Below are 24,203 nucleotides of genomic sequence, written 5' to 3'. Positions count from 1 at the left end.
CCCTTACAGATGAAGCATCTTGACCAACTGCTGCTCAGGGCCATTGCCTTTCCCACCTTCTAATTCAAGCTCAATGTGCAAGTCTAGCATGGCTCCCCCAAGAAATTAGACAACTACAGTTTCAGCCACAGAACCAGGCCAGAATTACAAGAGAAAAAAAGAAATAAGGCACACTCATCAGCCTTAGCACTTTGTCTTGCCAAAGTCAGCCTTCAGAGGGCTATGTTTTGATTACTTCTTACATTTGTGTTGCAATCGTATTGTGAGCTGTTTAAAATGGGGACAATGCCTTCCCTGATTTTTGTACGGTACATCCAACCCAGTGAAGCACCAAGCTTAACTGAGGGCTTTGAGAGTCAGAATAAGCCACCACTTGTTTTAGCAGTTTGCTGTCCTAGGAGGGAAATGATGCGTCAGGGTATGGCGCTGGGTTTCAGCAGTGTTTTCTAAGGCATCCATCATGTATATTTTCTCAAAAAGCATATGAAATAATGACACTGGTTTATTTCTTCTAGAACTCCCCGTTTCCCCAGACAGTTTCTTGTATTTAGTAACAGGATGAAAGAGCCCAGTACTGCCAACACCCCCATGCCCCCAGTGTACTGTGGACAAAACAGTGATATCCCCTTCTGTTTACAATGTAAGTTTCTGAATTGAATATTAACGCTAAGCATAAAGTAAACTGGTTCATAAACCTCAGAAAAGAACAAAACAGTGCTGAAAGTTACCCAGGGCTATTCTATTTCTCAACTTTGCTGTGTTAACATGTTACTTAACAAAAGGTATAGTTCTTAAAAGCTTACTGCTTAAGAACACCGAATGGTAAAAAAACCAACCCAAAACATTAGATGTCAGATCACGAAATCCTTGCAATTTTTACTTTTGAACCACAACCTTAGAACAACAGGGGGAAAGGTTATAATAATCTAATTGCAATTGATGACCAAGTATAGAATTATAGCTTTGATAAAAGCCCCACTTTCAAAATGGTAAGGGTAAAAAAATTAGCAGCCTTTTACTGTGCAGTAAATAGATACAGTTTGTTATTTAGCAGAACAAAAGAATGTAATTTCTGGAGGTATTTAAGATATGTGTAGGACAAAATACAGGGCAGCAGACAATGAAGACTTAATCCCAGATGAACACTATTAATACCATAAAAATTCACTATTTCTGCAAATTCTCTGCATCCTCTGCCTGGAAATGGAGACAACCAAAATGAGATGCAAATCAGTGCCTTTATCTAATGAATAATGCAAATGAGTGCTCCTCTTATGGCGTGGTAGTCTGCAGGAATCCTCTCTGCTTCACCTCGCATTTCTTGTGGATTTAAGCACCATGTGTCAGAAGAAATTAGAGAATGGAATTGCCAAGAAACGACAAAGCCTTGGAGCCCCCAAGTCAGTACAGACAGCAAGGTACATTAAGATGCATGGTACGGGGGAGGAGAGAGCAGACATCTCATTAAAACGAAAATGTTGCTGTTTTTCCTTCACCTAGTTAATGGAGTTGTGTGACATAGTAATCTGCAATTATTTGTGTGGCTACTGGTTAGAAACATCCTCTAGCATGACACTGAGGTGGGATCTCAAAAACTTTACAATTTATTTTTTTAATGCTGGTGCTATTTTATCTCTCTGATACTGGTTAACTGCATCAGCATTTCTCCTTGTAGCATCACACAGCATACTGCATCTTATCCATTAGTCACAAGCCTTGCCATGCTCTTCCCTTAGCATCTAACATTACCCTTCCAAAATACTCTCAAACAATCCTGAAGGCATGCAAGCCCTGAAAATTAATTTATTTTTCTTCTTTAATTTTATTTTCCCCATAGTTGTTTTGCCTGAATGCAGTTGTGATTCAGAATCCAAGACAGATTTCATTTGTTCCATTAAAACCTCTTGGCACATGGACTAGCTGCACTGCCAGAGCTGTCCAGACCCTCCTCTTTGTTATTGCATCGGGTCCTGAACACAGGGATTTCTGAAATTAACACTACTCTGACAGGTGCTCTCTTAAAATATAGGGCAGGTAGACCAAACCTACTAAACCTATTTGTTCCCCTCTCAAATTCTGAAGTTATCAGGTACAGAGCAGTGAAGGAGCAGCCCAACTGTGAAAGGGATCTCCCAAGGATTTAGGATGCTGGGAGGAACCCTTCATTAAGAGGCACAGGGGATATGCAGGGACTACAGGTCTGAGTATGCAGTCTGGTCAGGGTCTTGTTCAGGCAAGCATGCTTTGAGGTGGGGGACATGGCCTCTCACTTGAAAAGGGAAGGTGAAGGACCCCCAAGTTCCAAATTGTAAAGCTGAAAACTTAATGCAATCACTAATCCTTGGGGTGCAAAGCATATCCAACACAACCTTAGGGCAGTGCTCTTTTTGTTTGCTGGGTTATCTTGTGAACCAGCAGGTGACAAATCAGTGTTTTGATTCAGTAAGTCATCAAACATAAATCTCGTGTCTAATCTCTTCTTTTATTTAGTACAGTCTTACTACATGTCCTTTCAGGAAACATGGAAAAATACCCCAGCCCCTTTTTCTCACAAGCTGACAAAGACATCATTGCTATTTATAGTTGTGCTTTGGTTCATCAGTTGGAGGCACACTGCAGAAGATGCTAAAGCACTTAGCGGCACTGCTACTAAATTAAGAGCTTCCAGTTTCTTTTTAATAGTTGACAGCAAAGCCATTTCTCTATTGGGCAGCTTGCTGCAACCCCCTGAATAGTAGGGTTAAAAAGGGGCGGGGGTGGGGGGAGTATTATTTTGGATGGATTTTCTCTCAGCTCAGTCCTAGTGAATCGAGGAGGAATTGCCTGAGATGCATGTCTATAAGGAATTTGATGTCAACTCCATAAAAATGCAACTTGCAATCAATATAGCATTTTCAGTCCCTTAAATTAGAGGGACGTGGATAGTTTCTCTGGTCCTGCTCTTGTTAGCAGCTACCGTGCCAGGAATATAGGGAGTTTAGGTTTCTGATAGCAAGGGCAATGAGAACTATAGGAAAAAACGTACTGTTAAAGCAAACTAAGCAGTTGATTTGAAGGAGGGAGACAATTAAAGCATAGCATTTCTGAAAGAGTAACAAAAATGTCACTGCAAATGACGGATTGGTACAAGTCCTTGGCTCCTTCCTAGCACTGCAATAGAATACAGTATTAAATCAGTTCCAAGAGATTATTAGTGGTATATGTTATTTTCACAAACTCAAGGAATTGAGTATCACTTCATAAATCAACTGCAGGTTAAAATTAGAGATTTTCTTCCTTTTTTTTTTTTTTTTTGTTACAGCTTCAGTTCTGTGACCTTTACACATACAATTAACAAAAGGAAAATTATATTAAAAAACCAAGAGTTGGAACCTGACTCAAACTGAGAAAAGCTTAAAATATTCCACTGAAGTAAAAAACAATATTGCAAATAGCTCTCTTCTATGGCTGCAGATCTACTCAATGTCTGTGAAGTTCACTGCAGAGTTAGATGTTGAGCCACAGATACTGCAGAAAGGAACTTCCATTTCCCGTTAACTTAAGGCTCTTTAAATCACTTGTAAAATGTGCCCACGTTTTGTGGTGTTTCTTTGCTGATTGCTTTTCTGTATAAAGCACTAAAACTCAGGTCAGAAAACTATGAATGATTAAAACTACCAATAACTGAACCCAACTACCTGGCATGTGGAGATCAATAAAGTGCAAGGTTTAAGTAGGCAGATGTATTGTCAGATACAGTACCAATGCAGACTCTATTATGTTGCCTCTTCATCTGTTTACGAGCCAGATAATGTCTTCTAACATCATCTTCGTAAAGCTACCATTGAAATCTTACAAATATTTCTGAAACAGAGAAAAGCTGATTTCTCCTGCAAACAAATTATCCAAGAATCCCCCAGGAGTAGCACAGAAATATAAAGAATCTCTTGTCTTCTTCTTGTGACATTCAGCATTGCCACAAGCTTCCCCCATGGGTTGCTTAGGGGCTGCAACACCTCCTGGGGCACTGGACGTTGGTAGAATCACAGAGCAGGGGCTACCACCAAGACCAGCATTACCTGGTAGATTGCCGTTAGTAGCGGAAGTCTATCACCCTGCTCTTCAGCAGCCGCCCACTGAAGTTCATGTGTATTTCCCAGGAAAAAGCTGTGGATCTGATCCCTGATTAAGAAGGATATTTTTGAATTCCAAAGGTGTTTCCAATTTATGATTTATTACTGTAAAAAATAAACATGTCCTGCTTTTCCTGTAAGGCTTTATAGAGCTCATAATTATAAACAAACCCAATTACCAAACCAGAGCAAAGGCAGTGAGAGGAAAGGCCTGCTCAGCATCGCCCTTACATCTACTTTCAAAGGACTTGGACTTTGGCTAGGATAACAGCAACTGTTATCTGTGACTAGTTTAGGTGACAGGAGTTTAAAGAAGTTCATGTAAGGTGGTGTCATAAAAAACCCCCGAAGTGTTAAAATTGTTGTTTGTAGGTGCCATTCATCTTTAATTATCTTGTGCAAAGCATAACTTTTTTTCTTGATCAGCTCCTGTAAATCTTTTGGTGTATCAGAGGGAACTGGCCTGGCAGGAGGAGGATGCTGACAGTTGCATTAGCATAGGACCTTGAGGATGGGAACTGGGGAAAAAGAAAAGTCCTGAGGCTAAAGTTAAATTTGTTAGGGCCTTGCTGCTGTCTGATTTTTTGTTTCTGCACAGTTTTATTATTCCAAACCCATCAGTTAACAGCACGAGCCTCTTGACAAGATACAATCACCAGAATGACATTTACTCCAAATTCTTAGTCAGATTATTATTGATTGGGAGAGTCAAACACTGCCTGTTAAAAGGCTGTGCCTGCTTTCTCTGCACTCCTGCAGTATATTTACTGTCTTGGGAGACCATGCCTAGGAAAAGCAGCACAATGAGGAGGTCCTTATAAACCAATCCACACTGCAGCACACACTTCTCCCACTCTACTGCTAAACTCCCTAACCTCAGCTTCAAACCTAACTTCACCTTAACTTCACAAGGATTTAAACCAAAACCCAAACAAACAAAACCCACCCCCCATCTGTATCGAAGGTACACAACCAAGGTCTGCATGGGTCTGCACCATTTTAAAAGATACTTTTGTGTGGCACACCCCTCCCCCCCAAAAAAATAAATTAGCAGAAGTGTAAGTTAGAACAAACCTATCAGCTCTGGTGGATTCTCAAGCCATAAAGCCCTTAGGGTGTGACAAGAGAGGGATCCAGCCTCAAGGAAGGCAGGCTCTGTGCTCTTGGAGCAACTATTTCTCTGTTCAGTCTTTCATTGTGCCACTATTTTCAAAAGCCTCCATTCCAATGAGGTTGGAGAGAGAGCCTTGCCCTCAGGAGGGGGTGCAAGGGCAACACAAGTGGTAGACGAGCCACCTTCTCCGTGGTGGAGGTACCATCCCGTAGAGTGCATAAACAGCACTTTACACCAGTTGAGGACTTGTAGAAGAAGCAGTGTGTATGGCCTCAAAGAAAAAAAAAAAAGAAAAAGGCACTCCCAGGGAATTGCAGCCATCAATCATTTGTCCATTGCTCAGCATTTAACAATAGCATACTCTCTACTCCAGCTTAAAATGTCACAAAATGTTGTGCTGAAAATCCCATTAACAGTACCAGGAACTGTTGAACTCCTGTTCAGAAGCTTGCTTTTAAACTGGTAAAACTTGAAGCTCATAAATGATGCTGCTTAGCTAATGCTGAGTGCTGCAGCCGATGATGGAGCAGTTATGGAGAACTACAGAGAGATTATTCAATAATAGTCTTCTGTTCTTTTTCAATTATGTACAAATAAGCCATGAGATGCATAAAGCTGAACTTCAGTGAAATTGCTTCTGATAAGGAAAAAAAAAATACTATTAATTTTGCTGTTACCTAAGATGACTTAAAAGTTTTCAGTTAAGAGCTTCAAACATTGCAGAGCATGACTACTAAGGTGACAATGTTTGGGCACAAGCCACTGCTGCCTGCAGAAGTCCTTCTGCGGACTTACACAGGGTGCATTAGTGTCAAAGCAATGTCCTAAGTCTTGTTTATGGAAAGCTAAACACTGACATTTAGGTATCAAATACACCTCATGATTCTCCTCTGCCTGCTTTTTTGTTCTTGAAACGTAACTTTTTCTAAAAATTAAAGCTAGTGCTTCAGATGACAAAAGCCTTTTACGTTCTTAACCTCTTATTTTCCACAGCTTCTCATATTTGTTTCAGGAAAAAGGGGACTCCAGGTACAAACTGCTGGCAAAAACTTACCTCAACATTTTAGAGAAATGCATTAAAACTGCTACTTAATGTTTCTAGAAGTCTGATCAAACTCTTGTAAAGTGAAACACCTTGCTAGGATATTTCTGCAGGCTATTCCTCCAGTATTTATACTGCTTGGCAGATCCATATGGTCAGGGAAACCAAGAAGCATGTCAGAATCTGGAGGGCTGTGATAAAAATAGATAGGGAAAATAGCACATGCAGAAAGAGTTGTTTTAAAAGCCAGAAAATTCTGTACTTTTTTCCCCCATAGTTATGCACATTGTATTTTTTTTAAAGATGAGGGCTTTTGTGTAGTTGTTTGCTAATTTTTTTTTTCTTTTTAGCCTTTTTTCTTCTTAGTTATTTGTAAATGTCACCCCAAAGCAGCTCCCTTTCTAGTTTCTGATGGAGGAAAGCACCTTACGAGTAGGTATAGATGGTAAAAATCAAAGGGATGAGTTAAAATGATGGCTCCTGACAGTTTTATAGATAACAATCTAAAATACACCAGGATGCTGGAAAGACACAGCATGTACATGTAAGAGAGAGCTGCTCTCATCATAACACTGTCCTCTTTTAAAAAGGTCCTTCAACTTCTAGGCTATAAAAATTCTCTCTGGGCTGAAACCTGGCATAAAATATCTCTAGCATAATTTCTTGCCTGTAATATGTATAATTAAAATTCATTTGTGCCCTTTCCTTCCCTCTCCTTTTCTATTCCTAAATTCCATACAATCTTCCTAAAGAGCTAGATGAAATAGAACCACTTAACAGAAAACATGATACCGCAATCATCAGAGCTACATGAAATCACTTCTGTGTGTTGCCAAGCCAGCTCAATGCCAAGCATTTTCATGTCCCTAGCTATATTTGTACTTGTAGATCAAGATGGTGTCACTGCAAGTGACCTGTGAAAACAAACTTCCATACCTAAAATGTGTTTTAACAGCCACTGTTTCTACAAGTAAATCAAGTGCAGAACTACTCCCTCCTTTTCACCTAGTGGGATTAGCATCCTAGTGTATGCAGGGACATATATCTCATCAATCACAGGATGCTAGGGGTTGGAAGGGACTTCTGGATATCATTGAGTCCGACCCCCCTGCCAGAGCAGGACCATAGAATCTAGTGCAGGTTGCAAAGGAATGTGTCCAGATGGGTCTTGAAAGTTTCCAGAGAAGGAGACTGCACAACCTTTCTGGGCAGCCTGTTCCAGTGCTCCATGACCCTTACAGTAAAGTTTTTCCTCATGTTGAGGTGGAACTTTCTGTGCTGTAGTTTACATCCATTGCTCCTTGCCTATCACAGGGCACAAGTGAGCAGAAGCTGTCCTTTCCTTCCTGACACTCAGCCCTCAGATATTTATAGACATTTATTAGATCCCCTCTCCAGACTAAACAGCCTCAGGTTTCTCGTGCTCTCCTAAGGCAGTGCTCTAGTCCCTTCATCATCCTTGTAGCCTTCCATTGGACCCTCTCAAGTAAATCCCTGTCCCTCTTGAACTGGGGAGCCCATAATTGGATGCAATATTCTAGGTGGGCCTCATTAGGGCAGAGTAGAGGGGGAGGAGAACCTCCCTTGATCTGCAGGGATCAATGACCTTAGTAGTATCTGTGATTATTTTTGACTTTTCAGAACCTGCTAGTATATACAGATCTTAAAACACAGGCAAGAAATATTGAACTTTATCTGGGTTTAGCTACTCTTAAATAGGACTGTTGTCTTTTTATGCATCAGAAATAGCAGCTTAGGCAAAACAGTATCAGTATTGACCACAAAAATAAAATAAATAGAAAAAGGCAGCAGTGGAACTTGTGCTGAAGTTGAGTGGCTCCTACAAATTCAGCCCTTTCTAAACTCTGGATGAAACAAATGGCAGGTTTTCATCCTTGTGTAAGGAGATAGGTGATTTCCATATTTTGTCAATAAGAACTGCTACTACTTGTCTGGGTTTTTCCACCTGTAGTCCACAGGACGGAGCAGAATTGATGAGAGAGCCTGATTACCATCTCGGTCCGTCCACTTATTTTCTATTGACTCCTCTGGCAGAATGTGATGGGCTTCAGTGTTTGCATGGCTGTAGAGATGACTAGCTGCTTTACAAATAACATACGTGTCTCAATACTAACATCACTACTTGGCAGTCAACTTACTGACTTCTGCCTTCTGAAAGGACTCCAAAAAAGCCTGCTAACCAGCACAGTCATCCTGGCATATAAAGGGTTTGAAGAACTCTCAGTCAAGTTCCCCTGGCTTCATTTCCACTGTGACTCTTACAAATAGAAATTTTAATATATGGAAGTGCCCCAAGAACCTATGTGTTGTTTCCATTGACTCTTAGCTGTTACAAAGTACAAGCCTTGCAAGAAAGAAAACATGAAACTGGTGTTCCAAGACATACACATACTAAATGAAGAAGGAAAAAGATGTTTGTTTGGATAATTTGGACAAACCTTAGCAGCACGAGCATAGCTCTGCTCGGTTCTGCTAAGCAAATCCGAAATTCACACTCTTGAGATTTGTCTGTCACAGCAGGAGGAAACATAATATCACATTCCCTGCACACTGTCCTCAAAATGAGACAGCAGCCTGGAAAATCTGATGCTGCATAGCTCACTTGGGATCATGGGGTATCATGTCTGTGACCCACACGTGGAAAAGCAGTACAGCTCCTCCAGGCTGACTGTGTGACACCAGCAGGTTAGAAAGCAAAGACTGCCCTGCTGAAAAGTGGGCTTAAGCCCCAGGGGTCAAAAAAATCTCAGTTCAGGGTTTCTAGCACAGAAGGAATGGTGTTACTGGCTGCCCCAGGCCAACAGCCTGAGAAGCTGGGGGGATGATGTGCAGTTCTACTGCATTATCCCTCTGTACCCCAGCAAACCCTGTTAGGAGAGTATGAGCCACAGGCTCAAGATCACCTCTCGCACCAAAGAGGTATGCATTACAATATGTTGCTAGTAAGATTTTACTCATAAGGTAGGAATGTTTTATTGCAGAAGGCAACACTGAAGGTGCTGCTGAGGGGACATTTCTGGTCCATCTGCATGGGCAGCAAGCTATTCAGATTCCTCTGTCGATGTCAGAGAATCTGTTTTATAGTGGGAGTTACTTCTTTATAAAATTGCTGTTCCGATGCTCAAACAAGATTGAGCATCCAAGTTCCTACACAGTATTTCAGTAGCTCCCCAAGATATTCAACTCAAGTCAGTGGGGGAAGGTGCCTTGGGGGAACCTGGGTGCTGAGGGCAGCAGAGGAGACATCAGCTCAGGTATTTGCAAGAACCTCATCTGCAGAGCCAAATTACCCCAATGAGAGGACACAATTGCAGTGAGGGGACGGGACAGCACGGCAGCAGTGGGCAGCATGGAGGGTGCTGCAAGCCCCTGTGTCTCCCCAGAGCCAACCTTCCAGGATTTATCCAATTGAAATTTTCTATGGAGAGGAGAAAAGTGGTTAAGAGACAAATTCTCCCATCTGAGACTAAAATGTGACTAGATTATTTTGGCCTTGCCATGGCCATCAATAACCTGCCAGTAAAAGGAATGGCTTTGCAGCTGTGTTGCATTCAAACACGCTCACTGTGTGGTTCTTACCATGGCACAGATGCCCTAAAATAATTTCTGTTACTGCTGAAATCTTCCATGACATGTTATGATCCCTTACTTTCTAAGACCAAGCATTATTACAATAATCATTAACTGATCATTTTGTTAGCTACAACTGTCCAATGTTTCCAGCTAACTTCAGGGGAAAAAACCAAAAATAGGACAGCAAGTACCAAGTGGAATAAAGGCAGTGTTAAAAGGAGTAGTTAAGGAGTGTCCAAAAAGTGCATCTATACAATATGCATCTTTTTAATGGATGCTCTTTTACACACAGTATGTGCCTTAAAACTCTGCAACTGAAAATAAGCACAAGCCTTTGACTTTGTTTCAGAACCCTGTTTTACTCCCGAATATTTTTACCAGCTGAAGTACTTTGTGGGTGTACTTTTGCTTTGTTTAAGTTTTGAAAAAATTCCAATACTCAAAGAGTAACTGAGGAGGAAACAACAAAAAGGCAACTGGCTAGAGTTTTGTTAATGATTTACTGGGGAATCTTGATGTGTGATAATGAATAAAATGTAAATCTGTTTTACTGGCAATTCACAGTTTTGATTTATGAGAAATTATTAATTTCTAGATTGCTTCCAGTTGGAAAATCTTTTTTCTTTAATCCTGCTGTCATTAACTGCATCCCTTTTTTTTGTTTTTTTTTTCTCTTTTATGAAATTGAGCACTCCTTTCCCAAGGGGTCTGAGGAACAAAGTACCTTTGAAGTGTCTGTGGGCAGGCTGCTACCACAGGCACAGGTAAGCTGTTGCCTCTGTGCTGACCAGCAGGAGGGAGCCAGGGGAAGCCAGCAGAGCAAAGGGCATGGTGAGTGCTTCTCTCTTTCTGCTCATCCTGCTAGCTGCTCAGGTCTGAGGCTGCAACATAAAGACCCAAGTGGTGCTTTGATGGGAACAGCCATGTCAATGGGGTGGCAGGGGTGCCTTGTCCTACAGAGGGGAGAAGGGGCAGGGAGGGCTGTAGCTCACCATATAGGTCTTGTGGTACTAGAAATGAAATTAAATATTCAGTAACCTAAGGAAACACCAAAACAAAAACTCTGCTCCCTGAAGTGTAAAGTTCTTCCCAACAATGATAAACCAACACTTGGGTTGATTAAATGTGGTCAAACCAGTTCAAAAGAGATGAATGCAGGTATTGTAAATAAAGTCTGCAGTAACTTCAAGCTATGCATACTTTTAAAATATACAACTATGAAAATTTACATTAAACAAGGCAGTAACAACAGCCTCACCTTCAACTTCTTACTCTATCCCATTGCTACCTAGTAGGCCTGCACACATAGAACTGAAAGAGTGAAATGAAAGAGTCCCTTATTTGGTCCCTAAAAGAAAAAAGGTTTTTTTTCCTCTTATCAGTGCCTCTGTTTGACAATGTTTTAAAATGTCATACCCAAGAATGTACAGATGCATGCCAAAATATTTCCCAAATATACCTTTTTATCTTATGTTTTGATTTATACCTTACCCAGAAGACTATCTGTTAATCTAATTATTTCAGCAAACATAATAATGGTGTCACTAACTACACTATGGAGTATTTCCCCTGTTTTAAAGAACACGAGCCTACTTGTAATTAAAGGAATGCTATATTAATGATGCTGAAAGTCTCAGAGGAAAAAATTTAATGTCCACCTCATAATATTATGCCAGAATTACATGCACAGAAGACTTTTTAGTAATCTTTGTTTCTTAATTTAGTTTTGATTGGCTATGAAATAGAGTGTGGCACTCAAGAGCTCAAATTTCCACTACCATCAGCATTTCTGCTCTATGAATTGTACAAATGCACAGGACTCCCATCTGTAGGCTTCCTTTCAAGCTTCTGTTTAACCTATGAGGTAAATTAGCTGCAGGCAACGTTAATTGCTGACAATTCCATCATTTTTACCCATTGTGATGTGGGATGGTGTTATGACAACTAGGTCTAAACATAAACAGAAAATTGTATTATGTTGCTATTTCAGCTGCAAACACAGATTGGTAATGTAAATTTGTCTCCAGTTTGCAAATTGCAGCCATAACATGAGGAGTCTCCTAGTTAAATTCACGATGAGTTTACACATTGATCGTGGCTGAGGTTTGAATGCAAACCCCATGCTGAAGGCTAGATTTCAGCCAAGGGGCTAGCCTGGCCAGGAGAAGGTGCAAGGCTGAGGCACTGGGACCCCAGTGCCATGAGCAGCAACATGGGAGCTCCCAGTGCTTATACTGGGGGCAAATGTTTTAAAAAGAAGGAAGTTACAAGCAACCTATACCCTATTCTTGTAGGCAAAAGATTTGTTTCTTTTCACAGCTGGACAAAAGGTTGTGAAATTGCAACAAGAGCTTCCAAAGAAGGAAGTAGTAGATTTCACCGTTAGTTACTCCCAGGGATTTAAAGTGGATTTGTTTTGTAAACTGAAATGCTGCAGGCCACAAAAACTAGCACTCCCAGGTACTTTGTTTCCAGTATCTCTGCACACACTATCACAGTATCACCAAGGTTGGAAGAGACCTCAAAGATCATCCAGTCCAACCTGTCACCACTGACCTCATGACTAGACCAAGGCACCAAGTGCCATGACCAATCCCCTCTTGAACACCTCCAGGGCCGGTGACTCCACCACCTCCCCGGGCAGCCCATTCCAATGGCGAATGACTCTCTGTAAAGAACTTTCTCCTCACCTCAAGCCTAAACTTCCCCTGGTGCAGCTTGAGACTGTGTCCTCTTGTTCTGGTGCTGGTTGCTAGAGAGAAGAGACCGACCCCTTCCTGGCTACAACCCCCTTTCAGGTAGTTGTAAAGAGTTGCAAAGTGAGTCCTGCAGTTCTGAAAACGTAGAGTAGCTTCTTTCCCTTTTCTCTTACCCTTCACTCTCCTCCCAGGCCAACTAACTGTAAGCATGTGGTGCCAGGCACATTCTTACTAATGCCTAATGGCCAAAGTTCACGAATGACAGATCCACAGGAATGGTGACGCCTGGCCAAAATGCTGCAGCCATCCAGTCCACCTCTGTGACTGACAAAGGACAGCCCAAATTTCCCCAAAGGAATGCCACAGAAAGCAGATGTGCGTTGTCTGCCAGCACACGAGCCTCACTCTAAGCAGCTAGCAATTGCTTTAAAATGTACAGGGAATCTAGAAGTGGGCAGCCAACCTCCTCTGCAGGTAGCTGGCTATCCCACAGGTAGAAGTATTACCTATCATGTTCTTCTTACAGACACAAGCAACTCCAGTACCAGAACCATGAGCACTCACTGCTCTAAGACATTTGTTTATGTGTTTCCCTTATGCATCTCTCCTCTTGTGCAGAATCTTTTCCCAAGCCCTAAAAAACTCTGAGCAACTTCAAAAATTATGCCATTTTAAAGAAACAATAATTTGGAGGGCTATTTATGTGGCTTGTGCTTTTTGAGCTTCTCAGTTTCATTTTCAAACTTTTTTTGCTGCAAGCGGGACTAAGAAAATAAAGATGACGCTTTAAATGAAAGCTGGGAATCTCACATAACTGCAGAACTCCAGGGGGCTGAGATTTGAGAATAATCTCATGAGCTGTCAATACTGAATGCCACCCGAAATTATAATGTTATTCTTAGAACAGATTGCATAAAAGTAATTGTGTGATAGTTTTCCTTCTGCACATTCCCTGTAATATCTACAGATATTGCCTACAAGGGATGACCCACAAGTGGTCAGCTGCTGTGTGCTGAGTTTAGCTACCAACTAGGAGTTTTCATTTTGCAACAGATCTGCATATCTGAAACTTCATTATTTGATCTGTTAATTAAACTAGCTCACAGAGTAAAAATTCATAATGGATTCATAAGAACATGTAATTCCATGCAGAAGCTGCAGAAAGAAGTCAGAGGCAAACTTGACCATTAACTGCCCGGTCTCCTCTGTACTGTTTGTGTGCATTGCAATGCACAATTACATTGTGTGCCATTGTTGACTGTTATCTTCCCTCTCACAGACTGCCTTACATTTTACCTTCATCTCACAGCAGGACTTGGGTGTACCTCTCAAGCCTGGTTGTGTTGCACAGATACAATGTATACTACACAGATTCAATACCTAGTACCTTAGTGTGAATACTCTGTGGTGAACAGAAAATTACTAAGAACTGACATGGAAATAAACCAGGAGACTCCTTCAAACTCCTCCTCTTCCTACAGAAGCAGTCTTGATTATTTGGTACCTTTCTTTATTGTTAGGATATCTAAAACAACCCTGATCTCTTCCAAAGCAGTGTTACCCAGATTTCTGTAACAAAACAGTGGTATAGAGATTCAGCACACAAATATCCAGAACTCATAAGAATAAACCCAAGCATTTTTGTATCTGTTTGGTGCACCACCATGCTGAAAAGAAACCTTTTGGCTGTCATCTCAAATTTGGGATTTTTTTGCTGCAAGAACATGCCTAACAAGAATGCACACTATTCCACTGCCCACCTTCTCCAAGTACGTCAATGATACCTTCTTAACCCATTTTCTAAAACCAAAAATGAACATAAAAATATAGAAAACGAGGCCCTACAAATATATAAAACCTCATTTTGAAGGAAATGTGTAATTTTCACATGTAGCTATAGTACATGAGGCATTTTTAGGAATAAGAGTGCTCTGGTGCTGTATAGCACTGTCAGGAACACCAACTATTTCTTTTATTTTCCTAATGTTTCAAGTAAATCAAGCCACTATCAATGCATATCTGAATATAGTCGGTATGTACAATGTACATCTATGCTGAAAGCAAATGCAACAGTTTATCATGTAGGAGTCAATCACTCTACACTCACATGACAGACACCATCATAGCACACATTCTCTCTCCCTAGTTCTTCGTATCAGTCTCTTTCTTGTATCAGGATTCTGGTGGCTTTCTGCCTATCAAGGGCTTAAGCTCCAAGTGAGCTACAGCTGTAACTTCAGGTCATTCCCAAGCAAACTTTCACTCCCCCATGACAAATATTTTCAGGGGCAGCTCTGGCACCATTTTTAGTACTTACCTTTAATCAAAATATCGTATTTTAGTAGTAGTTGTTGTTGTTGTTGTTTGGGTTGGGGTTTTTGTTTTGTTTGGTTTTGTTTAAAAATGTTATTGTAGCTAGAGGGTGGACTTGATAACCAAGGTCTTCAGAAACTAAAAAAATTACTTAGGAGCTGCTGCAATGCTTATTTGCACTAAAAGGAAGAAAAAAGTTTTGCTGGGCAGTTTCTTTTGTATTAAAAGAACAAGTTTTCTTATTGACTACGTGATGAGTTATTAATGTCACTGAAGGCTAGATTTCAGGGAGAAAGTACATTTCAAAGTAAAGAAAAATACTTATTACATGTGGCACATTGTTTTTACTTGTTTTTGAACAGTGGTTTCTTAAACCTGCTCAGAGGCTCAGACTGTCAAAGCCATGTCAGCCATGATGGATTAGTGGGCAGAACACAAGTGGTGCAGTCACAGGTTCACAGTGAGTGTAATTTATTCATGTCCCTCCACAATTTATCACGTGGCTATCACCATAATGTACGTGGGGAAGCAGCTGCATGTGTGCACATAATGCCCTAAATGGATGTGTGGTTGGACCTGAGCTGCTCACACAAAGTAGTGGTTGAAAATGATACCATAAGGCATTCCTGTGGGGATCACACAGCAATGACAATTCATACACAGGCAAGTAAGTATTTTGTAGACTTTTCTCACTTACCGTAATCTCACTTACCAGAAGTCAGTTGGTGTTTCAAATTTAAATTCTATAGGTAATGTGATATATGTTGCCAATGCTTTATCAATAGATCCAACTACATACATTTTGCATATCAAACTCTCACTTTCTAGTCAAGGAATACTGTATTTTTCTACTCAATATTTAGCATAAATACTCAGTGGCAAACAAATTAATTCTCTGTTTGTAAGGAGAAGCAAGTTACCTACATGTTGAAAATTTCCTTTACCTTGAATGACCTCTTAGGTAAGATCTATCAAAGACTTGGGAGCAGCACAGCTGTAAAACCTTGATACATACACAGCATCTGCCTGGTGTCTCATACCTATGCAATTATTTACCAAGCCAAACATTTCCAAAACCAGACTCTGATTTTAGAAGCATCAAAATTAAGGCGCTTGAATTAGGTCTCTTTCAGCTGGCTTGAATGTCTAGTTTCAGATAAAGAAGGAAGCTGTCAGTTGCTGGTAGAGCTGGCCCTCAGTGCAGGTTGCTTCTTGCTGCACTGTTCATACCTGCAGTTATGGACCTGCTGCTATGCACCTGCTGCTCATTGTAGCAAGGTTCCAGCAAGGCTGCCTGTGGCTGTGTGGGCTTGCTGGAAAAACTCCACCAGTCCAGCTCCCACCAACACTTAAGTTTCTGCAGTGTGAGTTTCTAACAATGGGCTTGTGTTTGAAAATAATGCTGAATTATACCATGCTATGACACCTTCAGGAGATCTTACTGGAACCAGTTCATCATAATCCAGGCAAGTCCCCCCAGTCATGGGTTAGCACACCACGAGTTTTAAGCTGCTTTCTTTTAAGTCATTAAAAGTTGCCTGAGAGAGACACTCAATTCAAACAATTTAGGTCCCTGTAAGCAGGACAACTCATTGTCCAGAGCGACATACTGCTTGGCATTTTGTTTAGCAAAACATTTCACCTTCAGAGTACAATGCAGATTTTCTTGGATGTCTACATATGTACTTGAGGGCTTCCATTTTGAAGCCATCTACCACATATACCCACCAATCAGGGAAAATGAAAAGCTTGCCTTACCATTGCACAGAAAGTCTCAGGAGGATCTCCACATGTGATGTCTGGAGGATCCAGAGTCACTTTCACATATTTGATCATGTCTCTGGCTTCTGGCTGGCAGGCCATGTAATCCCATACTTTTCCTTCTTCTGTATAAATCTGAGTCTTACACACATCATAATGTCCCCATACAGAAGGGTAGTGCTGCATCACAGAGGACACGGTAACCCAGAGGGTGTGAAGTGACAGGAAACTTGACAAATACATTTCTAAATCCTTTTTACGTCACCTCTGTAAGGATGCTCAGTACTGGCGTACCTGCAGTCTACAGATTGCCCATATACACGTATGTATTTTATAAAACAGCTTCCAACTCAAATGTGAAGCATTAGGGATAGGATGTTCATTTCACTAGTTTGTTTCTTTTGTTGAAGACTTTGGTAGAATCATCCAGACCCTGATGACAGTCGCTCAGAGCAACACAGCACTTGTCCTTTGTCTTATAACTTATCTGTCAGGGCTTCTTGTAAAAGATGTCCAATAGCAGATAATAATTTGTGAAGTTGCAGGTCTTCAGCTACACTGTCGATAACCCTGAGTGATCCTCTGTGTTCAGGGCTTGCAGGGGATGCCCAGATGCTCTGATAAGTCAGTATCCGAAGCAAAAGGATGAGTGTCTACAGGCTGGTGTCTGCTTCCCATCAATCATTCTTTTCTTCTGGCAGCAGCACCCTTTTAGAAACAATAAGAGTTAGACTTATTGTCCAAGAATCAATACATTACAAAATGTGATATGTTGACGTTTTGGAGGTTTGATGCAATATAAAGCAAATTGGTATAATATGGATAACCTTTACCGTGGGTGCTGTGCTAGAATGAACAACCTACCAAAATCATTCACAGGGAAAATATTTTGACATGAAGGATTTAACTCTTCTCTAACAAAGACAGATTCCTGTCATTTCTGGTGAGTTAAAGGTATTTGCTTCCAAAACTCTATTTTCACCCTGCTGAAACAGGAGAGCAAGTCACTAAACTCAACTGTTTGCCCAGACTGTGCAGGCAGGCAGGTAGAGGGGCAGGCAGCCCAGCATTGTGGAGCAGCCACAGGAAGGCTCTCTTATTAACATGACAGAGATGGGTATCAGGTCTGCCAGGTGCTGATAGTCTCTTGGCAAGAGCACCTCAGTGAGCTCCAAAAGAATCACACATTCCTTGGATTTAAAAAAAAAAAAATAAAAAAATTAAGAATAACCAAGATTTTGCAAGCACACTTCCATTTCCTTGAAATTTCTCATTAGCACTGATAGAGCTTTGCACTTTTTTTTTTCCTCTCTTTTCCTTTGAACTGTGATTCACTGATCACACTGCTGATAAACTCCTCATAAAGACAGGGTTTATTTGTAGCTTACTCTAAGGATGCTTTCCCCCTTTGTTATGCCAGTCTTATTTTCCTAGGTTTGGAGGTGGGTGTACCTGCATTTATTTTATAGCAGATATATCCTCTTTCTTCTGAAAGCATCTAGAAATTCCCTTGGTTTGTGTCACCTCAATCATATTATTACAGGTATAAAATCCCAGAGTATTATTTCAATGACTTAAAATATGCATTTGTTAAGAAATAGAGGTAAATTATTTATGAGGAAAACTGCAGACTGAGTAAGCATCCTAAACACAGACAAGGAAAACCAGGAACTCCAACTCAGTTCTCAGCCTGTGCCTGACACTAGCCTCTGCTTGGCATTAGCCCATGCTAGCCAAGGACAGGGAGCCTGGGCACTGGGCTTTCTGCAGGAAAGGATTTCAGCCAGCTGCTGTAGCATCTCCGTACTCTTTTTGTCTGGACGCTAAAAACTGTGCAAACCCATCACACGTTAAGAAACAACTGTAATTCACTATGTCCTGCAGCCCACTTTGCTTGCTCCAAGGTTTAAATGATGCCCGGTGCCAAGAACCCTCCTATACCCCAAAGAAGAAGGGGAAGTGGTATGTGAGCTGGTAAGCTCCCTCAGCACGTCACTTTTGCAATATGCATTTGCAAAACTTATCTTCCCAGCTATTCACAAACAGCTTCCCTATATTTAAATAATGCTTCATCTTAAACTGAGCTAAACTACAGACACTATGAAATGCCAACAGATGGTTGAATTGTGTTTCCATAGCAAAGTAATTTACAATAATTGCCGTATGGACGTAAATGCAATTTTCCATTATATCCATTTTATCAAGTGTTACCATACAACTCTCATATATTTTATCAGACTATGCAGAGATATCTGAATTTTCATGCCGTAACAGTTCTCAATTATTTCAAATATATTTAAGCTTTGTCTCTGAATTTGACACAAAAGCAGAAATATCTAAGACCAAATTAAAACGAAATCTTCTTAAAGAGCGCATTGTATATAGTTCCACTGTTTGTTTTTGTAGTGACCTTATGTTATTCTTTGCTTTCTATGGGAACATCTACTTACTATAATTCAGAGAATGTTCCCCATGTCATTCCAAAGACACCTTATAGTCTTTCCCGCTAGTCCTTTCCAATGTATTTTACTCTTTTGCAGGGGGAAAAAAATAACCCCCCCAAAACATCATAGCTCAGGAACAGCCATTACACAAAAGGGAAACAACTACTCTGCTAAAAAAGGAGCCTAGGTATTTTAGATTTGTGACAAGTCTAAGCATACTCTGTATTGGAGGCTTGGTTGCAGCTGGAATAAATAGTAGGTGAATGCCATATTTCTGTGTAGGAAGAAGTTGTTACAGAATTTAATTATCCTAAAAATACAAGCCTGTATATTCAAACAAAACCAGATTTATTTTCTTCAGCATTTTCCTTGATAGCTCTTCAGTTATTCGTAACCTTTTATAGCTACCGAGACTCAAATCCACTAATACGCAGGACTGGACAGGACTGAAATAATGCGAAGCAAGCCACTACCTTAACACCCTGTGCTAAAATACTTCCCATATAACGAATTCTCATTAAAGCAAGCCAGTCATAATGATGGTCGTTACACAGAATTATAGACTATATTATCGATTGAATTTAGTGCACTGACAAGGAAAAAGTGCAGAGGAGAGCAAGACATCTGAGCATTAGGCAGCTGCAGCAGTGTACGACAGACATTCCTGACAAGAGGCAGCCAATTATAGCTTAAATTTCTGGCATATAACCAGTTCTGATTAATAGTTTTCCATTACATTACAGACATATTATTAATGTATTAAAAATGTCAAGCTTTGGCAAGAACTAATACAGCATGGCTCAGTTAGTCCTCAGTATCTTCTTTTAATGAGCTTCCATTGATACAGGGAAAGATATTGACCAAAGCACATTAAGGATCGTGCGCTGAGTGCTGCTGGGGTTTTCCTGACAGAGCCGTACAATTTGTCTTGTTTATATTTATTCCTGCAGAGTCACTCATGATATGTGTTCTGCATATTGCTAAGGACCCATCTATTTTAATTATTCTGTAAAAAACTGTTTAGAATAACTCTTCTGAAGTTTACACCTGTACTAGTTGTTAAGCCTCTAGCTGGGGCAGCACAAAGAGGAGTTTTTTGTCCCCAGTAATGTCTGTGCGTTTGACCTTACAAAAAAGCCATCAAGTGAATCAGGAACAACTAATGTCCAGTGCCCGGATCTCCTGCACCCTGTCATGCTAGCTGCACACCCTGGGTGTTGAGGGTCCATAGGGGTGGCAAAGAGGGAGCAACATCTTTACTAGGGGTCAAGGGAACAGCAAACTGCTGGAGTGACATTAGCTAATGTATGCAAAGTCTCTGGAGAAGCCTGCTCCTGGAGATCTCCTTTGTGGAGCAATAGCAGTATGAACTGCAGGACGCGTTTGGCCCCAAACTTTCATGTGCAAAAGGGAAAATGAGAGGAGGCAGTGGTGAGAAGGCCGCTTCTGCTGTCCCTGCCCCTCCCCACAGCACCGAAGTGCTGGATGTTCGGGTCATAGTAAGTATGTTATAGCTGTTTTGAGTGGAACAGATTGGAGCTGACCCCCCAGACTCAATTCAGCTGTCAAGGCAGCTCTGCACACACACATTCCTTTCCAGGTGGGAAAGTCACACCTTGCGCAGCATTTTAATTCTGCAGCCTGAACAGATACCTTTTTCTTCACAACAGCTAAAATGTATCCTGGCAGAATCCATACCTGCAAAAGAACTTCAGATCTTATCCGGGGCTGTTAGCAAACATTCCTTCTTTGCCTCCTTCCACCATTGTGAAAATCCACCCCCTTCCATGCAGACCTCCCTCAACACGACCTGTGTCGGCTGGAAAAGCTGCCTGCGCAGACCAGACCTTAGGGGTGGATTCCCGGCCTCTCTCTTTGGCAAACAGCAGGCACACAAAGGAGGTAAGAAAACAAGTGATTGCCTCTCACACAGACTGTGTGTTTGATAGAGTACACCACTACCACACACCAGTAAAAGCAAGAGCCAAAACCAGCTGTTACAATGCACGGCAGCCTTCAGAGAACTGGTTAAAATCATGATGGGAGGCAAGGAGTGCTGGCTTTTGCCGCCCAGCATCGGCATCTGCAGAACAGGATTTTTTTTCTCCAAAGGAAACATGCTTTAAGTTTGTATCCCTAACAGCTTTGCCAGATGAATGTATCTGACCAAGCCCAGGTAAAAAGATCCTTTGTGGTCTACTACAGCTATTAATTATTTAAAGACAGTTTTGAATGTATGAAATACTGTGTATTACAAACCGGAACTAACCCTCGTACCTGCCACTTCCAACATTTAATAAACAACAATCTTGCTACGCTTAGACAACTTGAGGGAGAATCTGGTACATATAAAGCTCCGATAGTTTGAAACAAAACACCCAACCCAACCTCTTTTATAAATACAAAATTATTCATCTCTGCAAACAAGAAGGGGCCCTGCACTTAGCAATTTAACTTCCCCTCATACTTGGATGAAATGCAGTATATTCCCAACAATGGCTGCGGTGCCTTCAGACTCATATGTTGCTCCAGTAAAGTTCAGGTTCCGTTTTAATCCATCTTATTTAACTGTTCATCAGAAAAAGATTTCCTCACCTCAAGAGAAATATAAAATACCTATTGGCTCAAGAAAATAAAATACACTCTTGTGCTACCAAAAAAATGGGATTCAGCACAGTATTTGCAGTATCTCTGGTTTTCCCACATTGTTCTTTGCTGAGTGACACCTCACACTACTGCTGCCATTACTTGCTGGGTATCATCAGCTGTCAGCATATGGAGTAAAAGCACTTCAGCTTTTTTAATTTTAGAGGCTTTATGTAGCAGCATTCAGTTTTTCCTCTAGCACTTTTATAATTTTGACTTATTTTCTTAAATATCTCTGTACCTAGCATGAATCTGGTCTGCAAGTTTTTCCTTTCAGAATTTCAGTTAGCATTTGGGGCGATTGAGGGGTTTTTCTGGCCATTATTCTTCACCCTCACTAAGGTCACACATACCCCTCAACCAGTGTGTCTGGGGTACAGGGCTACCATGCTTTCCAGTTGTGGTGTGAGCTGATGACACCTCAAAACCAAAAGAAAATTAAACCCCAGTGGCCCCTCCATTTGTCCCATGCTACTGCCAGGTTTCACATACATAGCTAGAAAGTTGGTGCCACTTCTTATCAGTGTCACAGGGCCGAGGGTTGATGGCTAAGTCCATGACTCCATGAGACTATTGTCACTAACTGCTGTAAATTCTCTGCTAAAACAGCCTTTAAAAGTAAAGAAAAAAAAAAAAAAGCCAGAAATCAGCTTTTATTTTTTTTCCCAAAAAAACCCTAAACCAAACCCCACACACACCAAAAAAATAAGCCGAGTAAAGTTCTGCTGTGGTTTTTTGTCTTCCCCTCGACTGGCTGACCAGGCCACAGCTTCTCATCCTCAACCGCATTGTCCTTAGGCGAGATAGTGATTTATTCCCTCTTTAAAAGCATCTCCACCGTTTGTTTCACTCACTGTCTCCGCTAACATCTCCGCAGAAGGAAGGCCGCCTCCTAGCACAGCAGATCCGGAATATCCAAAAGTTGATTGCAGAACAATAAAAGTACCTTCAGCATTGGCCAAAACCACACACACCCCGATTTTGAGGCAACAAAAACATGGGCTTTAGCGGGTTTAGTTGGTCTGCGCTGCTCCCTGCCATGTGGGGCTTCTTTAGGGGTTCGGTGTGCGGTTGGCAAAGCCTCCTGCAATTTCCGATGCGAGGGAGGGAACTGTTTCCAGGTTGAGGACCAGCGACCTACCCGCTACTCCTCGGCTAGCGGGTCTAATTCCTCACCACCGCCCCTCTGTCAAATGGGACTTTTGAATCTCCACACCCGCCACCCCCACGCGGGAAAATCCGCGCTGAGGGGCGGGAGCCAGGGAGAGAGCCGAGCCCCTCCCTCGGGGCTCTCCCTCAGGGCTCTCCCACCGCCTGCGCCGCGCGGCCGCGCCTCTTCAAAGCCCGACCCGGTCCGGTCCGAGCTTCGCGGAGAAGGTGGCTGCAGCTCCGCGCAGGAGGCGGCAGCGCCGCGCAGGTACCGCCCCGCTCCCGCTCCGCGCGGGCGGCAGGGGGCGCGCGGCCCGCAGCGATCCGCCCGCGGCGCGCCTCCGCCGGGAAGCACAGTGAGGGGACGCGGTGCGCTCACCCGACTCCTCCGCGCCACGCAGTCCCTGCGTCCCATCCCGTCCCGGGGTGACAAGCGGGTGGTACTCACCGTGTGGGCTCGCCCTCGCCTCACCGCGGGGCGGCGCGGAGCTGCTGCGGCGCCGGGACGCGTTGGGTCTCCCTCGGCGGCAGCATGAGGACCCGCGGGGCGGCTTGGGGGCGCTTCCTCCGGGGAAAGTTGCCGGCGGGGCGTGGGAGCTCGGCGGGGCGCGGGCTAGGGCCGCCCCTCGCTCTAGGCACTTGTCGGCGTCGAAGTTTGGCGGTGTGTGGGCGGCGAGCGGTGCGCGGCGGTGGCGGTGTGGGCGAGCGGCTGGTCGGGCAGGCTGCCGCTCTCCTCAGTCGCTCGGCGGGGCGGCGGGCGGTGCTCGCAGATCATCCCCGCGGGCGCTGCGCAGGTGCTGCCCGCCGGAGATCCCCGCCCGCCACCGCCGCTCAGGGCGGGGGCGTCCCCGCGCGGGGCGCCAGCGGCCGCGGCATAAGGCTCGAGACGAGTAGCGGCCGGAGCGCGCCCCGAGCTGGGGCTGTGGCGCGGAGGTCTCCGGCGGCGCGGCCAAACTTCGGGCGCGGCTGCACCTCCTCACTTCGGAGCGACCTCCCCGCGACTGCCGGCGAGCGGGGCGGCGGCAGCTACCCCACCTCCGGGCCCGCGCAACGCGCGGCCCTAGCGCCGCCGCCGCGCCCGCCCCCCCGCCGCTGCGCTCCCCGCCCCGCCGCCCCTGCCGAGCGGTCCTCCGGCGCCGCCTGCCCCGCAGGGCGGAGGGCTGGGGAGGAGGATTCCCGCTGCTCTCCCGTCCGTAACCCCGGCAGGAGCGGGAGCCGCCCAGCCAGGCAATGCCAGGTCCGGCGGGGCTGTGGCTGCTCCCTTCCCGCTGAAGCAGTCCTAGTTTTGGTTTTTAATTCCGGCTCCAGCCCGGTAACGCACACACGGAG

The 24,203-nt window shown here is 43.1% G+C and overlaps 1 protein-coding gene across 8 annotated transcripts in view; it reads right to left on the bottom strand.

Moving 5' to 3' along the window:
* Positions 1-23,813, bottom strand: part of NTNG1 (netrin G1) — a 160,956-nt gene extending 137,143 nt beyond the window's left edge. For 5 of the 8 annotated variants that reach the window (XM_054165165.1, XM_054165166.1, XM_054165161.1 and 2 more), the window contains exons 1-2: positions 23,323-23,810; positions 16,633-17,343 (exon numbers count right to left, since the gene is read on the bottom strand). In XM_054165165.1, coding sequence (XP_054021140.1) covers positions 16,633-16,878 — 246 coding nt within the window. In that variant the 5' untranslated portion in view covers positions 16,879-17,343; positions 23,323-23,810. Of the gene's footprint in view, positions 1-16,632; positions 17,344-22,579; positions 22,889-23,322 lie in introns of those variants that run through there. The other 3 variants (XM_054165168.1, XM_054165163.1, XM_054165162.1) reach the window with 3 other exon arrangements.
* Between the last annotated feature and the right edge of the window lie 390 nt (positions 23,814-24,203).

This window comes from Dryobates pubescens, chromosome 11 (genome assembly GCF_014839835.1).
Source record: "Dryobates pubescens isolate bDryPub1 chromosome 11, bDryPub1.pri, whole genome shotgun sequence".
In the NCBI taxonomy this organism is placed as follows: Eukaryota; Metazoa; Chordata; class Aves; order Piciformes; family Picidae; genus Dryobates; species Dryobates pubescens.
Note: the sequence above shows the minus strand (reverse complement) of the source record. Positions and strands in the feature narration are given on the sequence as shown.